Source organism: Lepisosteus oculatus, chromosome 4 (genome assembly GCF_040954835.1).
Source record: "Lepisosteus oculatus isolate fLepOcu1 chromosome 4, fLepOcu1.hap2, whole genome shotgun sequence".
Classification (NCBI taxonomy): Eukaryota; Metazoa; Chordata; class Actinopteri; order Semionotiformes; family Lepisosteidae; genus Lepisosteus; species Lepisosteus oculatus.
Genome location: NC_090699.1, coordinates 64,884,404 through 64,905,317, shown reverse-complemented (window position 1 = coordinate 64,905,317; position 20,914 = coordinate 64,884,404). Strand labels below are relative to the sequence as shown.

The 20,914-nt window shown below is 52.1% G+C and overlaps 1 protein-coding gene across 2 annotated transcripts in view; it reads right to left on the bottom strand.

Annotated features, from left to right (window-relative positions):
- cacna2d2a (calcium channel, voltage-dependent, alpha 2/delta subunit 2a) overlaps nt 1–20,914 on the bottom strand; it is a 253,399-nt gene that overhangs the window by 119,010 nt on the left and 113,475 nt on the right. For both annotated transcript variants that reach the window (XM_069189531.1, XM_069189532.1), the window contains exon 4: nt 20,253–20,312. In XM_069189531.1, the coding sequence (XP_069045632.1) occupies nt 20,253–20,312 (60 nt within the window). The remainder of the gene's footprint in view (nt 1–20,252; nt 20,313–20,914) is intronic.

Genomic DNA, 20,914 nt, shown 5'->3' with positions numbered 1-20,914 from the left:
GACAGGCTCGTCTCCTTCCGATCCTCTCTATTCATGTGCAGGTTTGGGCTTTCCACGCCTCTCCTCCTGTCTCCCCGAGTCTGGGCTCTCATTCCCGCCTGCCCTTCTGCTCCTGTGCCCGATTTATCTGTCACTTCCCCTCTCTCCCTCGTGCCTGAAGAAGCCCCACAGCCTAAACTGCACCTGGCAGCGTGGAGTGGACCATTACCCCTTCCTCTGCCTCCTTCCCAGAGGAGCAGAGCAGGGCCACACCCGCCTCGGCTGAGGTCTGGTGATTGGCCGGAAGATTTTTTTTATTTGTACATCCATCACCTTGAAATGAGCGGAGGCACTGCCGCAGAGGGGTCCAAAGCAGCAGTGGGTATATACGGTACATCCAGTAGGTCACGCCCTCTTTCAAAGCCCCGGCCCCCCGCCGCTGTCCGCGTGCGAAACGTGCGTTTTAATTCGAGCCGCCAGCCGGCGGGTGCGGGCGGGTGTGTCGGCGGACGCTCTTTGTGTCCGCGCCTGGAGCGGACAGGGCTGTGCTCAGACCGGGAGGCGTTTCTTCGCTACCGCCCTCCTGCACGGTGCAATCTGTGCCACGGTCCTGCCCGGCACCAATAACACGAGGCCCACCGTGTGACTGCGGTCCGACTCTCCTTATCTGCGGCAGCCCGGCGGTGACCCTCTCCTACAGCGGCGCGAGCAACCACCGCCTCCTACAGTACAGGTGCGCGACCGCGGCCGGTAAACGATACTTAGCAGCAGCAGCACCTCTCCAGACGCTTGAAAACCGTTCATCCCAGCGAAGCGACAAGCGAGAAGCCCCGGCGGCCGACGCGCACGCCTGACATCGAGCACACCTCTAATCGGCGAGCTCGGCGAAGAAGCGGGGCGACTGGAATCAATAATACAGTTTTAGGGTCCCCCCTCCCCCCAAGTGCGTTCATACACGAGACGGGAGGTCCACCGATTTTAAAAAGAACCAGAACAGGCTGCTATGTGACGCTGCAGGGTGTCGGACAGCTTTCCTCTCTATAAAAACTGCCACGCCTGGGCTCTGCAGAGCTGTTACAGATGAGGAAGCCATTCCAACCATCTGGCCTGTTCATTTGTTAGCAGTTATTTGGTCCCAGGATCTCTCATCCAGCCGTTTCCTGGAAGAAACCAGGGTACTGCCTTCAAGAACACATCTGGGTGTCTCTTTCCACACTCCCACCACTCTTTGTGTAAGGGCCCGCCGCCTGTTCCCCGATTTAAAGGCACTTTCACACACAGCTGCGCTCGGTCCCTCCGGTCCGTGTCTCCCGGCTCAGTCTGAAGGAATTAGGTTTAGTACCACAGCCTCCACATCCAGGACCCGAGCCTGTGTCAGAACCCCCCAGTCACGCGCCCAGAACCGGAGCCTGCAGTCTGCAGCACTGTCCCCCCCCAGCCGGCACCTCCACTGTCCTCGGCTGTCCAGTGCCGGTACCCCAACAAGATCTACAGGTCTTTTTTTTTTTACATATTTTTTAACATCACTTTATTAGCACATTATTAATTCGTCTTTTCACAGACCCCAGCTTGCTCTCCACGAGACACACAGACAGGGAGAGAGAAGCTGGGGGTCAGAGCGCAGGGTCAGGTATTGTACGGCGCCCCTGGAGCAGTTGGGGTTAAGGGCCTTTCTCAGGGGCCCAACGGAGTAGGATTCCTCCCAGCCACCTTCCAGCCACAGGCGTAAATTCTTAGCCACAGAACCACCACTCCGCCTTTCAGGGGTTCATCTTTGAAACACACCCCTCCAGTCCATGTCCGTTTGTCATTTGTGCATTTTTTTAGTTGTTTTTCTTCTTTTTCTCTTTCTCTAATGTTCCTGGGTCCAGCTGAATGAGTAAGCATTCCAATGCACTTGCTGTATATGGCAAATACAGAAATCTTGAATCTCTCTCATCAAGCAGGCTGCAGAAAGTCTGAGTCGTCGGTTCCAAACCTCTCTTCCCAAATGCACTTTTGCAGAACGGACAAAACAAAAGCAGAAAAACCAGCGCTGAGTTCCACGTCCATTAAAATAATTAAAAAAAAATAAAAACCTGGCTGGAATGGGCTTAATTTTATGTACCGTAGGCTGTATAGGAAAAGGTAAAGGTTTATTTCCTTCTGAAAGGAGAAGAAAAGAGACAGTGTCTCCTCTGTGGAGCCGTCTCCAGGTCTGAAGAAGTACTCGCTTGAAGAAGGCTCCACTGCTGAAACGTTGCATCTCTTTTCTTTTCCTTTCAGCCTGGAATAAACCTTTATCTGTCCCTTAGTTTTATACAGCCGTCGTTTCGCACGACCAGCGACTATTTCCTCTACGGAAGACTGTCCTAAACTCGGGGCAGTGCAGGACTGGGGCAGGAAGCCGAGCCGAGAAGGAGCAGGTGCATTTCCAACCGACACCACAAGGGGTCACTCTGCTAAAAGCGGTTGAGCAGAGCTTGGCACCTCACAGACACGAAGGCGCGATTTGAACGCTGATGGAAAGACCGAGCAAAAAGAAAAAAAAAAGCTCTTCAATTATAAATACACGGTGAAAATTTAGACCATTAAAGAACGCTATAAGCAAACTACAAGCATCTTCCAACACACACACACACAGTGCGCCACACAGACGTGCAGCCCAACACACATTTTTCGCCTTGCGATGAAAGGATTGATTGATTACACGGCGATGATTACGGGAAATGGCCTTACAAGACGACTCCTTTCTCTCGGTCTCTTTTCCCTTTACACCCAAACCTCCATAGCAACCCATCTGTAGAGAGAGGCTCTCGCCCGTCTAATGGCACTGCTATTAGCGCTAATGCATTTCGAATACGCGGCACCTGCTGTACTGCATTCTGATGGAAGCGGCCGATGTGTGCAATGTCCGCATATCTATTTAATATAGTGCACACGGTTGCACCCCCCGCCACCTTCAGACCGCGGAGTACGAGGCGGCGCAACAGTCGGGGAAAAGTAACTCGGACAGGAGAATATTAGATCAATTAACTCTCTCCCCCCCCTTCCCCTCCCCAGCCATTCCGGGAAAACCCGAGCAATCTTTCCGGCGGTCCGGCCGTGCGGGACCTGAGCTCCAGCCTGTCGGGTGTCGCCTCTGTCCTGAAGACGACCAGTTCGGCTCGACGCCGAGAGGTGAGGTTCGGGACCTGCTGGGTCCCACACGAAGACTGAACTGCCTGTCCGGGTGCCCGCTGTCGGACCCTCGCTGCGCCTCAGGTCTCGGCCGTGCACCGGGCGGGACCGGAGGGGCTGGAGGGCACCCGCGACCACGGCAGCGGAAGCAAAACAAACACACACACACACCGCGGCTGAAAAGCGTCTTGAGCTAAATTTAGACTTCACTTGTCAGCGAGACAGCGACGGCGGCGGCAGCCGCAGCTCATGGGGTGTAGCGTCTCAGGGGCCTCCGACAGACCCCCGCTGCCCTCGATTTCAAGTGAACTGCGCCACAGCCTGCGGGTTTCCCGGGGCGCCTAGGCGATGCGACCAGCCGAGAGGGGGCGCAGGGAGCCACAGGCCACACCCGCCTCTCCGTGGGCTCCGGGCGCCGACACCGCTCGAGGGTTCGGAAACGGCGAGGGGGGAGTGGACTGGCCGTGTCACGGCTGACGCGCCGGCCCGCGGAAACGCCGACCGCGTCCCGTCTTTTAAAAATTCTCTCAGAAGCACCAGGGGCCAAGTGATCACGTCCTCATCTGCATTCATACAGGTGGTTGCACCGACGTCTTGCATCGAACAGAGGTGCCGGAGAAAGCGCACGACTGAACGGTGTCCGGGACGAGCGTGATGCGCGACCCGTGGCCACACGAGTGCCCAGTCCCACACGTTTACAGAAAACATCCCGTTTTCACACGTTCACGCTCACAACGCGTACGGGAACGCGCGGGATCCAGAGACAAGTAGCTTTTAAAGGAACGGAGGCTTCGGGGGCAACGAGTTTGTAAAAAATAAATAAAATAATTCACGTCTAACCACCACAATTTAGCGAAAATCTTGTATTTTCCGCTGACTGAAAATCGTTGATCCTGATATATAAATCCCGCGAAATAAATGGTAAAACAAAAAGGCTAAATAATAATAATAATAATAATAATAATAATAATAATAATATAAGCTATCTGATATCATTTAGAAATCTGAAACGAACAACGCTTTAAACTATAAAGCTGTATAGCTGCAAACTAAATCCTAAAGTGAAATAAACAGTTGTAAAAGACAACTGAACCTTTTCTTTGTCAGGGTCATGACCAGGTTGCTCCTGTAAGGACGTGCACTCACTCGAGTTGCGGGTTCTGCTCCGTCACAGTCATAAAATACCGCGCCACACTTGACAAAAACGCAAAGTATTGCGCTTGTTTATAAAAATAAAACACACATCTCAGTTTCTCTAAATACGAGTGACAATAATACTTTGACCAAAATCACACACGCACAGAAAAGCAAATCCTTGCAAAGCTTCCAGTGAAAATGCAGTTGAAGCCCCGGAGTTGCAGTAATAACGGGGAGCCGTAAGTTATCTTTACTGGAAAACGTTTCTTACCGTATTCTTGGCAGAAACCGGTGTGTAGCGCTGCTTACAGCGCGCGTGTACGAAATGTACCTGTCCTCGTACAAGACAGGTGACATTTCCACGGGTAATTTGCAGACGACCGCCATCGGGTGTTGGAACTCCGGGTGCAGGGGCAAAGCAGACAGGAAATGCCTACACCCTCCGCACACCTCTAGCGTGGGACGAGCCCGTGTTGCAACGGGGCGGCTCTGTACTGTACGTGCTGCGCCGGAGTCAGACTGGCTGTTCGACCGCCCCCCGCAGCCCCGATCGCACCCTGACAAGGACCCGTCTCAGACGGCTGAGGAAACGGGCAGCTCACCTGCTGATCTCGGGCACAGTATGCAAGCCGAGGTTGAAGTCAGAGCCTTTCCTCTTCTCCTTGCCGACAGCGGTTTTCTTTGCTGATTTGCAGAGTACACTGTACTGTATACTGTACGCACAGAGCATGTAATATCACATACTGTAGATGTGGGTATGCAGTAAAGGCAGACATGCAGGCACAGCACTGAAGATCACTGGAAACTTTTGGGCACATGGGTGTTTATGCATAGGATTATCCATATTATGCATTATCTATCCATGTGGAACCGGAAAGCTGCTTATTCCTGGTGAGGGCGGTGGCAACCTGGAGTTTATCCCAAAAGCTCAGGGCACAAGGCTGGCCTACACCCCGACAGGAATCCAGTCCGTCACAGGGCAAACACACACATATAAGCAGGGGTGTATTCCTCAGGCACTCTTCATTTCAAAGAATCCAAAGAGCCTTACAGTAGAGGACTCGCCCACTGCAGAAGTGCAGCCCCATTCCACACAGGTCACAGGGAGGAGAGAGAAACCGCTGCACCAGGTGGACTAAGGGGGCACTTTAGGCAGCCAGATCGTACCAAATCAGAGTGGGATTTAGCCAGAACACCAGGGATCACACCTCTACTGTCACACACAGTCATGGGATCTTTAATGGCCAAGCAATCAGGATCTCATCAGAGGGCACCTCCTACAGGACAGCGTCAGAGCACAGCTCAGTCGCCGGAATGGAGCATGAGCTTGCAAGGTCTCACCCAGAGGGAGGGGCGCCACCTATAGGTCCCATCAACGCCACCTACAGTGGCCACCTGGTTTCCCATCCCAGTGCTGTCCAGGCTCAGCACTGCTTAGCTTCTGGGATCTGATGAGATCAAATTCATCCAAGTCAGGACTCAAAAACTATGAGGCAGCGGCACCAAATGCCCAACCACCATGGAGCTCCGTTTCTGTGTTTCATTCCGGCCAGGACTCTCCCAAGTAATACTGATTTTACTGCGCTGGCTCTCCAGTATATCCGAGATTAGAAAAGAAAATGATTTTGCTTGAAGCTCACCGCAGTGCCACTGAAGGTACGGACCCGGGGCCGAGAGCAGTCCCTGGCTGTACCTGCGATCACGTGCGTTGTTCTCAGTAGCCAGAGTTGGGGGAAACGACTGAAGGCTTCTCGCCAAGTTCATATTTCAGAGCGAACAGCGCAGGACTGATGGGATTGGCACTTTTGTTTTCATGCTTCACTGCCGACAGATCCCTCCAATAATGCAGTGGGATATTCGGCAAGGAGATAAGCCCGGAGAGACGGAGTCGCTCAGAAACCCGGCCAGCCCCTGCTTAATCTTTTCCCGGAGCTGCCAGAGGCTGGGAGGCAGAATCGGGGGCTGAGAGGCCGGGGGGCGAGAGGTGGCAGTTGTTTAAACAAAACTGCCGAAAAGCCCAATGCCAGCTCTCTTTCCCTGCCCGCTGGGGCAATCGGCGCAGGGCTCGGCGAACTCTGCCTCATGGCGACACTGGAAACTGGGGAGAGTCGAGATCACAGAACCAGAAAGCAAAGCAGCCATGAGGAAGCTAGGCAGCCATGGCCGGTTGTGCTGGGAGCAACGTTCCTTGCTGGTAGGGAGGCAAGACAAGGATCTCCCACCCTGATCCTGGTGTTTCCCTTTCCAGCAGGTCTGACAGATCATCACTAAATCACCAGGTTATAAAGACCTGCAACACCTGCGCCGCGACCAGTTCAGCAGGTAAAGAAGTCTCCCCTTCTGTCCCCATGGACTCGAGGTCTGCTAACTGAACAGATCTCTTGGCTTAACCAGTATCACACGGGTGTTGTCAGTCTTTATAAGCAGCTCATCCTGCAAGGTGAACTGGACTGGGGCTCCCCGGGACCGGGGCTGGTGACCCCTGATGTACAGGGGTCACCCGCTGGGCTGCAGTGTTAGTGGACTGGAGGCGTGCACTCCCGGGTCAAGAACTTGGCAGAGTCGTGCAGGAGCTGTGCGAGTCTGCAGAGAGGGAAGAACAGCACAGCCTGAGCCCCCCTCGTCGACCTGGGGTACAGCTGTGAAGGGCGGTTGGAGGGCACATCCTTTTCTGAGCCCCGGTTGCGCGCAGGACACCTCGCAGCTTCCAGCGCAATCACCCAACACGGGTGATCACCGCACCCCCTAACAGAAGCCCATTAGCTTGGAACCTATTGCAACATGCAATGCACAATGCAAAAATCTAACGGTTCTCTGCCATAGTCTGCAGCACAGGCCAGGCTAACGGGCTCCCTCACCACGCAGGGAGACATGACAAGTTCCATCGTATCGACAGTATCGACGCTCTGCAGGTGGGTATCGGCGCGATGAGGCTGCGAGATGAAACGGAGCGTGCAGAGGGCACGGTCATTTAAAAAGGAATCTGTCCGACGCCCGTTCCCCCATGTTTTAAACACCTCCCTGCATACTGCTCCCATTATAGCACAACCCCAGCTCGCCGCAAATGTCAGCGCTCAGCTCAGATTTAGGAGGCTCCCTGCAAGGCATCTGCAGCTCATTATGGCCTATCAAACGTCTTCTTGAAAAAACGTGCTGTCTCACCCTGCGAACTGTGCAGAGAAGCCAGACCGCAGGAAGTCTATGCAGCACGCAACCAGTTCATAATGGACTCCACGTCAGAAATTAACCTCAGTCAGAATCCTACAGTGTCATGAAATTCTGTATACTGCCTGTCACACCTCAAATAAAGACAAGACTTATTCTCAAGTGCCCCAGTGAGCAGCTCTGAATCTTCCGTGCGTGCCAAACCGTTTTATTAGACCAGCTCCGCGATTCCGCTTGCGAACTCCTGCTATGTTCCCGTGCCTTGCTACTGTATAACCCATGCAGCGCAAGGACGAGGAGGCACTTGGTGAACAATCCGAACCTATCCGGGTCTGCAGCTGGAGGAGAGGGCACTGCCCCGCAGATTCAACCCGTTTAAAAACAGAGTTGGGAGGGCTGCCGGAGAGGAACTTTGAAAGCCGATACAGAACTACTGGTGTGGTTATTACGTTTCAGAGCACTATTTCATGAACTCGGGGACCATCCTGTACCTACGTCGTTAAGAGAATTCAGGAGTGAACAGACCTCAGTCCGCAGGAATGTGGGCAAGCCGGGCTGCGGTGTTGTCTACAGCGGGGGGTCAAGAGAGGACATTCAGAGTCACCCTGGGCCTGTGTGGAGAGGGTACTTCAGGAAAGAACACCTCGCTAATTAAAAGTAATCAAGCCGAGAGAAGCACTAGAAAATGGAGAGAGCCTCGTACAGCACTTCCATTAAACCCTTTCAACTCCTGCCTTTTGATTTTTCTGGACACTTTCCTCTTGATCACCTGCCTAAGGGGGATGCAGACAATGCGCTATCGAGCCAAGGACCCATTGCTTGGGGCCTGAAAGGCTCTCAATAGGTTTGCCCTTTATGTGAAGAGCACGCGGTCTCCCAGTTCTGCTACAGCACGTTTTGTGAGCTCAATGGCTACAGCTGGTATTCTCTTAAGGTACAAAACCTCCCTCTTCAAACCCCTGCACATCACAAAGGAGATTGTGTGGTGCTATAGTGAAGTCATTCTATTTCTATACCGAAACCCACAGAAATCTGCTCTTAAATAGTTCCTGGGTGCCCTGTAAATTATCTTCAAAGGAGCTGAAGTGAACAGCGGAAAGAGACTTTCCAATTTCTCCTACTTTTTCAAAAAAGCCTATCATCCTTTATCATCAGGAATATGCCTCAGTGCATGACTGGGCTGCTAATTGACGATTTCTTGAAACGGTGGAAATGACTTTGACAAATTCTTTGTGTGAGACATTTCCCCATCACCCAGAGTTCCACGGACCACCTCGCAGAAAAGTCCGCGTGGCCCTGAAAGAGAACTATCGACTGACCTCCTCGCTCTCAAGCAGGGGTCTCGCACCCTGGTCCTGCAGAGGTTTTGCAGATCGCCATGAAATCGGCAATGTTTTAAAGACCTGGAACAATTGAACTATGGCCGATTAAACATCCGACCTTCTTAAGCAAATTTAGAACAAAAACTGAAGCTCCTCATCTCTCAAGAATTAGAGGTCTGTAAATTGAACAGATTACTTGCTTCATTTAAATAGCTCTTAAGCGTATCCAATCTTTAACAGTAGGCTGTTCAGGGTAACCTACTGTACACGCTGTGCTGCACCAGGGCTGGAGACGCCTGTTTCAGGAGCAGGGGAGTCCGTTCCTGGACCTGGCAGGCCGGAGTGTCGGTGCAAATTTCCATTCCGGCTGCGCTCTTACCCAGCTGGACCAGCTGGTTACTGGCCTAACTGGACCGCTGACCTCTGTTCTCAGCCCTGCAGGAAGTCTAGGAAACCCTGCAGAGACGCAGGGCTGTCCGGGACCGGGATCGGACACCCCCCTGTCCTAGAGGAACACCCTCGGCATCCCCCAGCCTGGCCCGCGCAGTGAGTGCGTCTCTGGCCACCAGGGGCTGAGGAATCTGCTCGTGACACCTCAGTCAGGGTGGACCAGACCTCGGTGGCAAAATCCCAAAATCCGGGAGGGCCTCGGGAGATCGGAAGTACCAAATCGAGAGGCGAGGACGTTGTCGAAGCGAAGCGTTGAGTCGAAATGCCGGGAGTGCAATCACTAGTTTTGCGGGCTGGGAAACGTACAGATACGCAGCTCAGGGAGGAGACCTCAATCGCGAGCGAGGAAAGGAAGACTGGCGAGGGTTTAAATAGCGCTGAGAAGACTGGAGCCCGAACGTTCGGGGAGAGAAGAGCTCGTTGGGAATGTGGGAGCGCTTACACGCCCGGGCGCGATTCGTGACGCCTCCGTCCCCCAGCCGAACGCACCCCCAGGTTCCTCCCCCCGCTGTGCGCAGACCGAGCTGAGCTGCCACAGAGCGTGAGCTACATCCCGGCCCAGGGGGGGCGCGGGAACCCCCACACGCGTGCTCCCGCTTTTAATGTTTCACGGGGCTCCCAGGGGGTGGAAGAGGCAGTAACTGCAGGAACACGGATACCCCCTTTAGTCGCGCATAAACGGGGGGGGGGGGGGGAGTTTTTCGTTGAGCCTGGGGGGTGAGGTGGGAAGGAAACACCACAGTTCGACACCGAGCCTGATCCCTCTGTTGTCTGCTTGACCAGACTACCAAGACGTTCATGCGGTTTATCACCGTTACTAGAAGCAGCCTCCCCCTACTGAAAGAGCTAGAAAATGCGGCTACGTGCGACGGTTTCTTAATCTGTTCGTTTACACGGGAATCAGTGATGAGCTCCCCCACTCTGCTGGGGGGTGAGCAGGTCAGGCAGGCGGGGGGTGCAGACTGTTTGAAGGTGGGGGTGGGGTGGCTTGGGAGGGCAGGAATACCTTCTCCCCTTCCTCTTCCTTCACCTTCAGTTACCCATCCTGACATCAAACAGCAAGAAAAAAACAACCAACAACATCAACAACCAACAACAAACAGGCACAGACTGTGCGCGGAGACGGACCATTTCCTGCTTCTGAAGTTAACGAGCCTTGAAGAATTCCGGCAGATTGGAAAAGAGCGAAATAACCTGACGACAGAGAAGTAATGGGAAAGGGGAGGAAGTGGTGGTTTGGGCATTAAACGGTCCAAGGAGACAGGAGCGTTCCCCTGGGTCGGGTATTATTCATCTCCAGGCCGCCTCGGACAGTAAGGAGGCCCGTTTAACGCACCTCAGTACCGCGGCGTTTTAAAAAAAAAGCAGACGCGCTTTACAGTAGGTCAGGCACAGGGCTACTCTGAAACATTTAGGAAGCAAGCGCAAGAAAACAACAACGTGTAAATTGTTATGTCGTACAACAGCAAGAAAACGCAAAAAAAAACCACAAACTCGCTTGCAGAAAACGTGTCACTCTGGACGACCCTTTCCGGTGCAGTGTCACATTCACGTTCGGGCTAAATCTGAAGTCACAGGGAACAGCCCGTTTAAAAACGAAACAAACGTGAAATAAAAGAAAATGGAAAGTTTTATTTCCCGAAAACTGTACACAGGGAAGGGGAAAAAAAAAGAATGCTCTGCTTCATACACAATCACATTAGAAATAGGGGCCGCGTTATTTTCTGCTTGTCGGGAGCAATTAAGCCAATTTAGTTCAAATAAAGTCCTGCCGGGTTGGCACGTGCTGGTGGTGTCCCCTAGCTCCTCAGACGCCACCCCCCCCCCCCCCCCCGTCTCTGCTCCTTAAAAGATCAAGAGATCAGCAAAGGTCTATATCGCCTCTAAATACTCGCGTCTCTCATTTTTTACGATGCTTTGTGCCGGTTTAAGTATCCTCCCCCCCCCCCCACCCCCCAAAAAAATGGGCGCTGACTCATCATCTCATTAAATTGCCGGCCCAGACAGAGCCAGAGCCAGAAAAACAAACGCAAAAAACAAAACAAAACCCCAGAAAAAAAGATCAAGTGTGGCCGATGCGCTCAGTTTTGAAAACGTCGACTGCGGCTGCTCAAAGGGGTCTTCGTCGCCGCCCGCCCCTCCTCTTCTGCAGACCCCCTTTCAAGTTTTAGCTGTTTCCACGGGACTCCCCGCCGCGTTTCATTACCTGTACTCATCGGAGCGAATGAAATCGATGCCGATACATCATTAATGCCGCATTAACGTCGGGGCTCGTCCTGTTTTCATGGCGGATCACGGACGCACGCCGCAGGGGGACAGAACTGCAGGAAGGCAACAAACAGCCGTACCTGCTCCTGCCGGCAGTGGTGACCCTAGCGAGCTCTCCCCCTGCTGACTGGGGTGAGGAGCTGCCACCTCAGGAGAAAATCGATCTGCATGCCACTGATGTCATTCCTCCATTACCAAGTGCTGGATGGAGGCTGTTTTGGGGTTTTGGGGGTTTAATAAGATGAAGATTAAGATCAACTTATGAGCCATGTACGATTTCTTGCATTAGGAATTAATCTTTTGCACATACCCCAACTTAACACAAAGGGCTGACACCAGTCTGTAACACTACCCACACTTTACCATGTGTTACCACAGCGTATTAAGTAGTCTCTGCCATTAATGACTGATTCAAGGACACTACTTTAACGCGGCACCACTGTGCCCGTTGGAAGCACACATTTCAAAGCTCCCTCTTGAATAGGCACCCGTGGGTTTTTCTCGAGTCTCAAGAACGCCAGATACGCAAGAAAACGCGGGTTTCGAAATGCAAGCCCCTGCTGAAAAACACTGTGCCGTTAGAAAACGCGCAATTTCTAAAGTCGTCCATATTTCCAGGGTGTTGCTGATGAGCTTTATTTCCCCAGGATCAGGGTCTGAACAGCTGGTCAACAGATCATAACATTAATTAGCTTATGGAGTTTTTTAAAAACTTTTTAAATATATATTCAGGACTAACACGTCAAGCCTTTTTTTAAAGTGTCTTATGAGCAATTTAGCAAAGAAGTAATTTTCAAAGAAATTTTGGTAACACTATTTGAACGAGGCTAAAAATACCACCCTAACTCCTTTATATCCATTGCATACTGTATGCACAACAACAACAACAATATTAATAATAATAACAGCCTTATTTTATATAGAGCCTTTAAAGCTGGTTTCTCAAAGCACTTTACAGAGCGACAACTACAATGAAAAAAAGGTATGCACAATGAGAGGAGACAGTAGATGGGGGCCCTGAACACAGCAGGAGCAGAGGGTAGATGGGGGCACTGAACACAGCAGGAGCAGAGGGGTAAAGAACAGAACCAGTTAAGTAAAGGCCCTTCTGAAGAAGAAGGTTTTGAGCCTAGAAACACAAGAACCAATCCTCAGCAGCCAGTGTGCAAATAACATTGCAGTCTGGACACTGGGACACTACTCTCTCGTCCGTGCTTCACCGGTGTACAGATGACCCAGAATTATTGATGAATAATTTGCAATAAAGGGCGGCACAGTGCAGCCGTGTTTAGTGCTGGGGCCCTGGGTTCATTTCCTGAGCTGCCATCTGCCTGGAGTTTGGATGCTCTCCCTGCATTCATGTGGGATCCACTAACCCACAGTCCAAAAGACAGGCTGGTGGGTGAGCTGGCTTCTGGGAAAACTGGCCCTGGCGTGAGTGTGTGCATCTGTGTGTGCCCTGTCATGTCCAGGGGGCACCCCGCCTTGTGCCCGTTGCTTGCTGGGATATGCTCTGGCTCCCCCACGACCCTGAACTGGAAGCAGCAGTTAGGAAATGCTGTTAGCCTTCATTTTCCAAGTCTTTAGCGGGTGTCAGAGCTCTAAACCCCGCAGGATCTGGCCCATTTCAGACCTGCAATTTGGGTGCCGATGTACCGCGGGGCCACATGTGCCCTGGTGCCCGGGAGAGACCCCAAGTGTGGCTCTTCAGGCAGCAGCTTTAACTGCTTAAGAGACTGTGAACAGAAGTGACCTCCCCAGGAAAGCTGCCGCATAATTGTTGGTTTAAAAATCTCCTAAAACCTTTATTTTACAAATATCCCAGGGGCTCGAAAATCCATTTGTGTTTAGTGTAGCATGGCAGCTCGCCGGACGTGACCGATTCCTGGGAGCCAGAGCACCAGAACCGATGGCAAGTTAGCTGGGCTCGCCGCGCTAGAACTAAAAGCCCGTCTCATCGGTACACCAGTCAGGCAGGCCCGGGACGTCTGTGGGAGGGCGGGACCCAAAACCCGGTCCACACAGCCCACCGCTGCTGTAGATCCGACACCTGCCGAGGACCTGCGAGAACGCCAATAAATTACTTTAAGAGAGTTAAATGAGGAATTTATGAGCACAAAGTGACTCCAGAGGCTCCCAGGATAGACAATATGTTAATGCAGGTCACCAAGTACTGTCAAGGTACTTGATTAAAGCTTTATATAGCTGACAAAATGAATGAATTCACCCCTAGATGCTACCTCTTATTGATTGCTTTTCTTCCCAGAACACATACTGTCTCTAGCCCTGCCGTTTTCTACAGATCTCTAGGTCCCTTCATTCCTGAATGGCCTGTGAGGGTCTATAGGAGAACTCTACCCCCAACACCAGCCTGTCTCTAGGTGGTTTTCAGAACCACTGGCAGCGGCATTTAAAAAGTTATTCAAATTAGCACCCCTGTGCTTTAGACATGCTTGGCAAAGGCATTGCTTCAGTTTCTATCAGTATTCCTGTCTCTGAGGCTCATGGCACAGGGCTCAGGAGGTCTGTGTGGTGCAGATCTATGACCAGATACCAAGAGGACCTACAGTACATAAGCAAATTACTCCAGTGTTGCTAATTCTCGTGGATCTAGTGTAATAGCTGTGCTTTGTTTTGTCCTTAACAGGAGAAGTAAACTAATTCTGGAGAGGTAACTTCAGACAGTTTATACAGGACTTGTTTCACGCTGGAGAAATCTTTGCCTTTGCAAATATCTCAGCCGTGGAAATTTCGTGACAGCTCTGTGCAATTAAAAGAAATTCACACGAAAGGGAGCAGGAACTGATTTGCAAATGCAACACTTAGGATTAAGGTCCAAGTCCTTCACAATCTCACTTGGATCACTGGAGGTTGTGTCAGTGACTGTAGCCTTACACAGAGAACAGGTTTCCTCCTGGAGGTCATGCTAGCCCACTGCAGGTTAACTTCCTCAGCAAGACTACTATCCATTCACATAGTGGGGCTGCCCAAGAGTAAAGAGACAAAATACAAGGAGTGCAGAACCTTAGCCACCTACTGTAGGACAGACTGCCTTGCTCTCTGCACAGGAAAAGGCAAGTTCTGTATTTGCTGTATGTGCTCTGCACCTCTTTACTGTACGTCTCCCAGGCTCAGCTGTGTTTTCTTCTCTCAGAACCTCTAGACCTCTACAGTCCATAGTCAAGCTAACTGACCCTGGACCTATGGCCTTCTCTTTAACATACTGTTCCCACTATGCCTCTTGCAGAAGACTTGATTGTCTCATCTCCTCCTAGATCTGATCGGATATTCTCCAGTTCCAGGCGGCCATGCTGCTCCACACTTTCCCTCTAATTAAATTAAGTGGAACGTTAGCACATGGCTGAAAGAAGCGATCGATGGAATTTGTCGGCTCTGATCATCTCAGAGCCTGTGCCCTGCGCTACATATTGTGTGCACAAGCATAATGGGAACTTTCTTTGCGCAGGGAGACTCCAGGAGGCGTCTGCGGGAATATTTTTCAAAGGTTGAGATGCACTGCCTGGAGAAGTTTAATAGTAAGCTCCTGATTTCACAGCGATTGTTACACGCTACAGTGGTCCGTACGTATTAGGGGATTATTTTAACCTTTATTGAAAAGAAATGGCTTCTGCCACTCCTCACAAAGGCCTAGTAGTTTGATCCAGCCAGCATCTATTCTGCCCTTCGCTGTGATTTGTAATGCTAAAGAAGCACATGAAGGGATTATGTACAATGTTAAGCAGTAGAGGTTTCAAAACAGCTGGATGAATAATACTGCACAGCTGGGTGTGCCCGTATACTGGGGTTGAGGGACACTGTTCTGCAGATCTAAATTGTCTCGATGGAGCTTGTCCAGCTGCACAGCAGGAGGCGCTGGCTGTCCAGCGCAGTGTCGGGCCCGAAGGTGAAAGTGTGCCCACTGTGGGCATGGCAAGACGATGGCAAGACCCTGGCTCGCCTGAGCTCGAAGATCCCCCCGTCTCCCGCCCACGCACGCAGACAGCCGGGCAGCCTGGGAGCACAGCTCGACTGGAAACGGGCAGCAGACGTGCCCGCTGCCGGAGGAGAGAGAGGGACTGTGGCGGAGGGACGCACAGAAGCTTGCAGGGGAGAGGGAGACCGGTGGGGGGAAATAGTCAAAAAAGGGGGAAAAATGGAGACGAAAAGGTACAGCGCAGCCTTCCTCTGAGACAGCTTGTTCTCTGACTCCCCCAGACCAGGAAGGACAAGAAATGACTGCACAGGGATGATGGTTGAAGGCCTGGCTCAAGAGACCCGTAGAGTGGAGGCATTTCATTCCCAGAGGGAAGGGGAGAGCTAACTCTGGGCTCAGGGTGAAATGACTCAGAACTGCAACGAAGGTCTTTTGCGTTAGTTGGCCAAAAACAAACAACTCATAACAGCTGTCATATGAGTCCGCCTAATAAATATTTCTGTATAAAAAAATATACAGAGAATATGAGAGGCATTCAGGTCAACGCACAGAAAGAGAGCACATCGCCACTGTGTTAAGTGTATTCACTCCCTGATCAGAGCAGCCCCGGCGTTCTCAGGCACACTGCTGGACAGCTCCACACAGACAAGAAGGGCAGACGAGTGAATTTCAGCGTTCCCCTAGTGTGTCCGGCAGTTCTGCAATGATGCACATCCAGAACTGCTCCAGTACAGTGCAGGTTCCATGGAAAGTCTAATTCAGACGTGCACAAACTAAAAGGAGGAAAAGTTAGCCGGTGCCATCAGATCTCCTAAACAGGAGAAGAAATCCGACTACTCCACAGCACAGTGAGCAACACATCCCAATGAAATACCCAACAACGATGGACAAGAACACTGCCAGTGAACACTGTGCTGCAAACACCTGAGATCCAGCAACGACATGATGAAAACGCTTCCCTGTAACAACACAAACCCCATGAGATCATATCTGCATGTTTAGCAGGCTACATATTCAGGGACAGAGTGAAACGTACAGCCGGTGCGCTGCTGATTCATACATCACCAGCTTGTTAGTGGTGTTAATAAACTGCAAGGCTGGAAAAGCTGGTGCTCGTACAACTCAAGCCAGAAGCAAAAAGAATTGATATCACTTAGTGTCCACCGCAGAAACGAAATTCCCCCCACTTAAATATCACTACAGCCCTGTCCCTGGTGCTGAAGCCAACTGCCAATGTCTCGAATAACCTGACTGAAACAAGTCTTCGCTTGTACTCTATACTGAGTGCTGGCGCAAGCTTGGGTTATTTGACGAGCCGTGGCCTGAAAGACACAGATAATGGGTGTTGCATCACTGCAGTATTAATCACTCCTACAGCTCTGCTCTGCTGCGAGACTCGGCTGCTTTATTAAAAGGTGGGAAAAAACAGCAGCGCTAGCCTGGTCTGCCCAGCTGCATCCCGATCTGGGATGTGAGGGAAACGCGAAGGACCGGCAGGCCGTCAGGTGCATGCCCCGATGGGAAAGGTTTAAAACACCTGCTTTTCCACGGCTGGGAAGGAGGGAGGATAAGGCGACTACGAAGGGGATGAAGGAAAGAACCGTGGAAGATCAATCCCGAGGCAATTGCTACAGCTTGAGGCCCCAGCCCAGAAGACACAAGTCACATTGGAATCTACAACTGGCTCTAACACTGTAACGCTGCTTGTCAGGCTAGTAGACCTCAGGATCGACAGTGAAGGCGTGTGGATATTACATGGAAGTGCATGACAACGGGAGGCACGTATTTACACAGAGTGTTATGGGAGTCTCGGACAAGCTACCCAGGCATGCTGGCAACGATGGGACCCTGGTTTCTTCCAGGAAGCAGCTGGTTGAGCTCCTCAGAGCTGGAGCATGCCAGCGACCACGTGAGTCAGATTGGGCTGCGTGGTCCCCTCCTGCCCAGAACGTTTCTTCTGTTTCTTAAAACAGAGTGAGAGCCCAACGGCGCAAGGCGAGGTGAGGCAGACCACGATTCCAGCCAGGGTACAGCAGACACGTGGCTGAGCAGGAGAGCGGTGCTGTGGAGCACAGATCTTCGGGACCCCTGAGGAATCTTTCGAGAAACACTACACTCGGAATTCAGTGTCCGCGCCAAAAGTGGTGGCATTATCAGGACTCCTCAGGATTGTCGTATATCCATATGCTAAAAGTCACATTTTTATAGATACATCAACTTCTTTTAAGATGGTGTAGAGAATGCCAAGTGCAGAAACAGGGACTCCACCTAAATTACTTATATTTGAAAATGAATTAACTTACTAGCTTCTATCTATTACTGTTCATTGATATTAAGGAGGAGTGGAAGACATATTTAATAGGTGAAAATAATGAATATCTTTGCTTCAGCTACATGGAGTCAAAACCTACAACTGTAACTGTCCCGCCCTGAAAATACAAAGTCGTGGACTTCAATTATCGTTTCATGTGTTAGAAGCTTGAAATCTTGTACATCGCGTAAGTCAGGAATTGTAACTCTGTGCCACCTGTGGGTTTTATCTTTTATTTTTCCCATTAGCGAAGCTTAACCCTCCATCTCAAACGAGTGGGAGCTTTTTAAAAGATTCAGAAATCAGACCTTTAACCTTTCAACGTACAGATAAAACCAGGCACTTGTGAGACAGGCCCTGGACATCAGAAAACCAGGATAAATGGCAGCACGATGGACCCCTGAGGCTCCCACCTCACAGGGGAACACACAGCTCTTAGGAAGCATACTTATGGATTAATAAACAGCCCGGAGACACCACAGGGAGGTGTCTGCACTGCGTTGTAGATCAATGTTTCACATTAACGGCAGAACCAATGCCGATGGCATTTTAGCAATCTTCTCTGACAGTATCGCCTGAAAGGCTGAAGCCACTGGAATCTCCGTGAACCAGTCCTTACCATTTCCCCAAGCCCTCAGTTTTACTCAAAGACTGCACGGGTATGTAAAGGAGCCAGCATTTTGAATAAAGACCAACCGATACAGGACAAAATCCAACCAGGGCCAATATTAGCCCATTATTATTAATGGCCAGAAATACACTGAGACATTAAAAAACATAAATGCCGCTGCTTCCAATACTATTAATTACATTGCGTTTCAAATGCCTCTTGACATAACACAAGCTCCGCATAACTGTGTGTTTGCAAGGCACAGCAGAAGGAGGCCGCCTGCGTGTTTAAATATCAGCCCGACAGCCGCTGCACCGAGAGAAGCTGCAGGCAGAGGGATCGTTCGGGAACCGGGAGACGGCCACCGACGAGGGCCGCACCCGAGGGGCCGTCCCGTTTCCATGTGACCAGAGGGCCAACGCGCCGCGCCCACGGCACCTTCCGCGTCACATCCGCCTTAACCCTCCGGGGCGGGCTCGAAGGAGTGAAGGGAAGCCTTTTTTTCAGCGCTTCCACATGGACCGTTCAGTTAGACACGTGGAAGTGTTCGGAATTGTGTTTGAGTGGGGAAAAAAACATCCGGTTGACTATTGTACAAATGTTACGTCCCCCACCTATTTTTTTAGAAATGTTTAAAATCCACTACAAGCACTGCCGTAAAGCTGCTGGACGCCACCGCTGTGCTGTACCAGCATGGTGGGTGATACCCAGCAAGCAGAAACAGCCCTTTTCCTGCAGGAAGTGACCTTTCTTTCATAGAGGTCACGGCCAGCTTGACCTCGGAGCACCACTCCACCTGCAGCGGTTCTCATTGAGATCCCAGAGCATTGCTCCACCTGCAGCGGCTCTCATTGAGATCCCGGAGCACTGCTCCACCTGCAGCGGCTCTCAGCGAAGCCCCGGAGCACTGCTCCACCTACAGCGGCTCTCAGCGAGGCCCAGCACACCGCTCCACCTGCAGCGGCTCTCAGCGAGGCCCCGGAGCACTGCTCCACCTACAGCGGCTCTCAGCGAGGCCCAGCACACCGCTCCACCTGCAGCGGCTCTCATTGAGGTCACAGAACACTGCTCCACCTGCAGCGGCTCTCAGCGAGGCCCCGGAGCACTGCTCCACCTGCAGCGGCTCTCAGCGAGGCCCAGGAGCACTGCTCCACCTGCAGCGGCTCTCAGCGAGGCCCAGCACACCGCTCCACCTGCAGCGGCTCTCAGCGAGGCCCAGGAGCACTGCTCCACCTGCAGCGGCTCTCAGCGAGGCCCAGGAGCACTGCTCCACCTGCAGCGGCTCTCAGCGAGGCCCAGGAGCACTGCTCCACCTGCAGCGGCTCTCAGCGAGGCCCAGCACACCGCTCCACCTGCAGCGGCTCTCAGCGAGGCCCCGGAGCACTGCTCCACCTACAGCGGCTCTCAGCGAGGCCCAGCACACCGCTCCACCTGCAGCGGCTCTCATTGAGGTCACAGAACACTGCTCCACCTGCAGCGGCTCTCAGCAAGGCCCCGGAGCACTGCTCCACCTGTAGCCTCTCTCAGCGAGGCCCAGGAGCACCGTTCCACCTGCAGCGGCTCTCATTGAGGTCACAGAGCACTGCTCCACCTGCAGCGGCTCTCAGCGAGGCCCCGGAGCACTGCTCCACCTGTAGCCTCTCTCAGCGAGGCCCAGGAGCACCGTTCCACCTGCAGCGGCTCTCATTGAGGTCACAGAGCACTGCTCCACCTGCAGCGGCTCTCAGCGAGGCCCTGGAGCACTGCTCCACCTGCAGCGGCTCTCAGCGAGGCCCAGGAGCACTGCTCCACCTGCAGCGGCTCTCAGGGAGGCCCAGGAGCACTGCTCCACCTGCAGCGGCTCTCAGCGAGCCCCCGGAGCACCTGGCTTGACACCCCCCTCCCTTTAACCCCAGGAGGCGGAGTCAGGTGTCTTACCTTGATGTTGTCCTTCCAGGGGTTTTCCTTCTGCAGCTTCTCGGCCTCCCTGGTCAGCCTCTGCGGAAAGAGACGCAGACGCATCAGAGAGGGAGCTCGGGCCAGACGGGCCGGAGCGGCGGCAGGGCCACACAGACACCGCTGGACACATTTACAGTACCTGCCATGATTCACCGCCACCTATGCGCGGCTCGTTCTTTGCCTCTTTCAATCTGGCCTGACCTCCCACTTCGCTCTCTTCTGGGTTCTCATTCTATCATGCTTCTCTGCATGCTTACCTCTCTTCCCATTAACTAGTATTAACTGGCTTAAGAAACCTTGTCAAGCACTGCGCCATAGGCTGTTAACACATTTGTACACTACTTTAGACCAATTGATTTTATGTCTGGCTGTAAGAATAGGCCAACTCAATCTTTCCAGCACAAGAGCGACTGCTTTAATTGCAGCAGAGTACACACTGGGAAATTTAGGAATTGTTCTGATAATGTGTGAAAAGTAAAATGCATTCAGGGGTCTAAGGTCCCCTGGCTCTCAAGTGTGCTCATGGCTGTGAAGTGTTTACAATCGAATGCCTTTTTTTTACTGAAAAAAAAAACAGCTCCTTGCAGGCTGAGTAGGACTGTGCTTTTGAACACTGTAGCTGGGTGTGCAAATAGTTTATC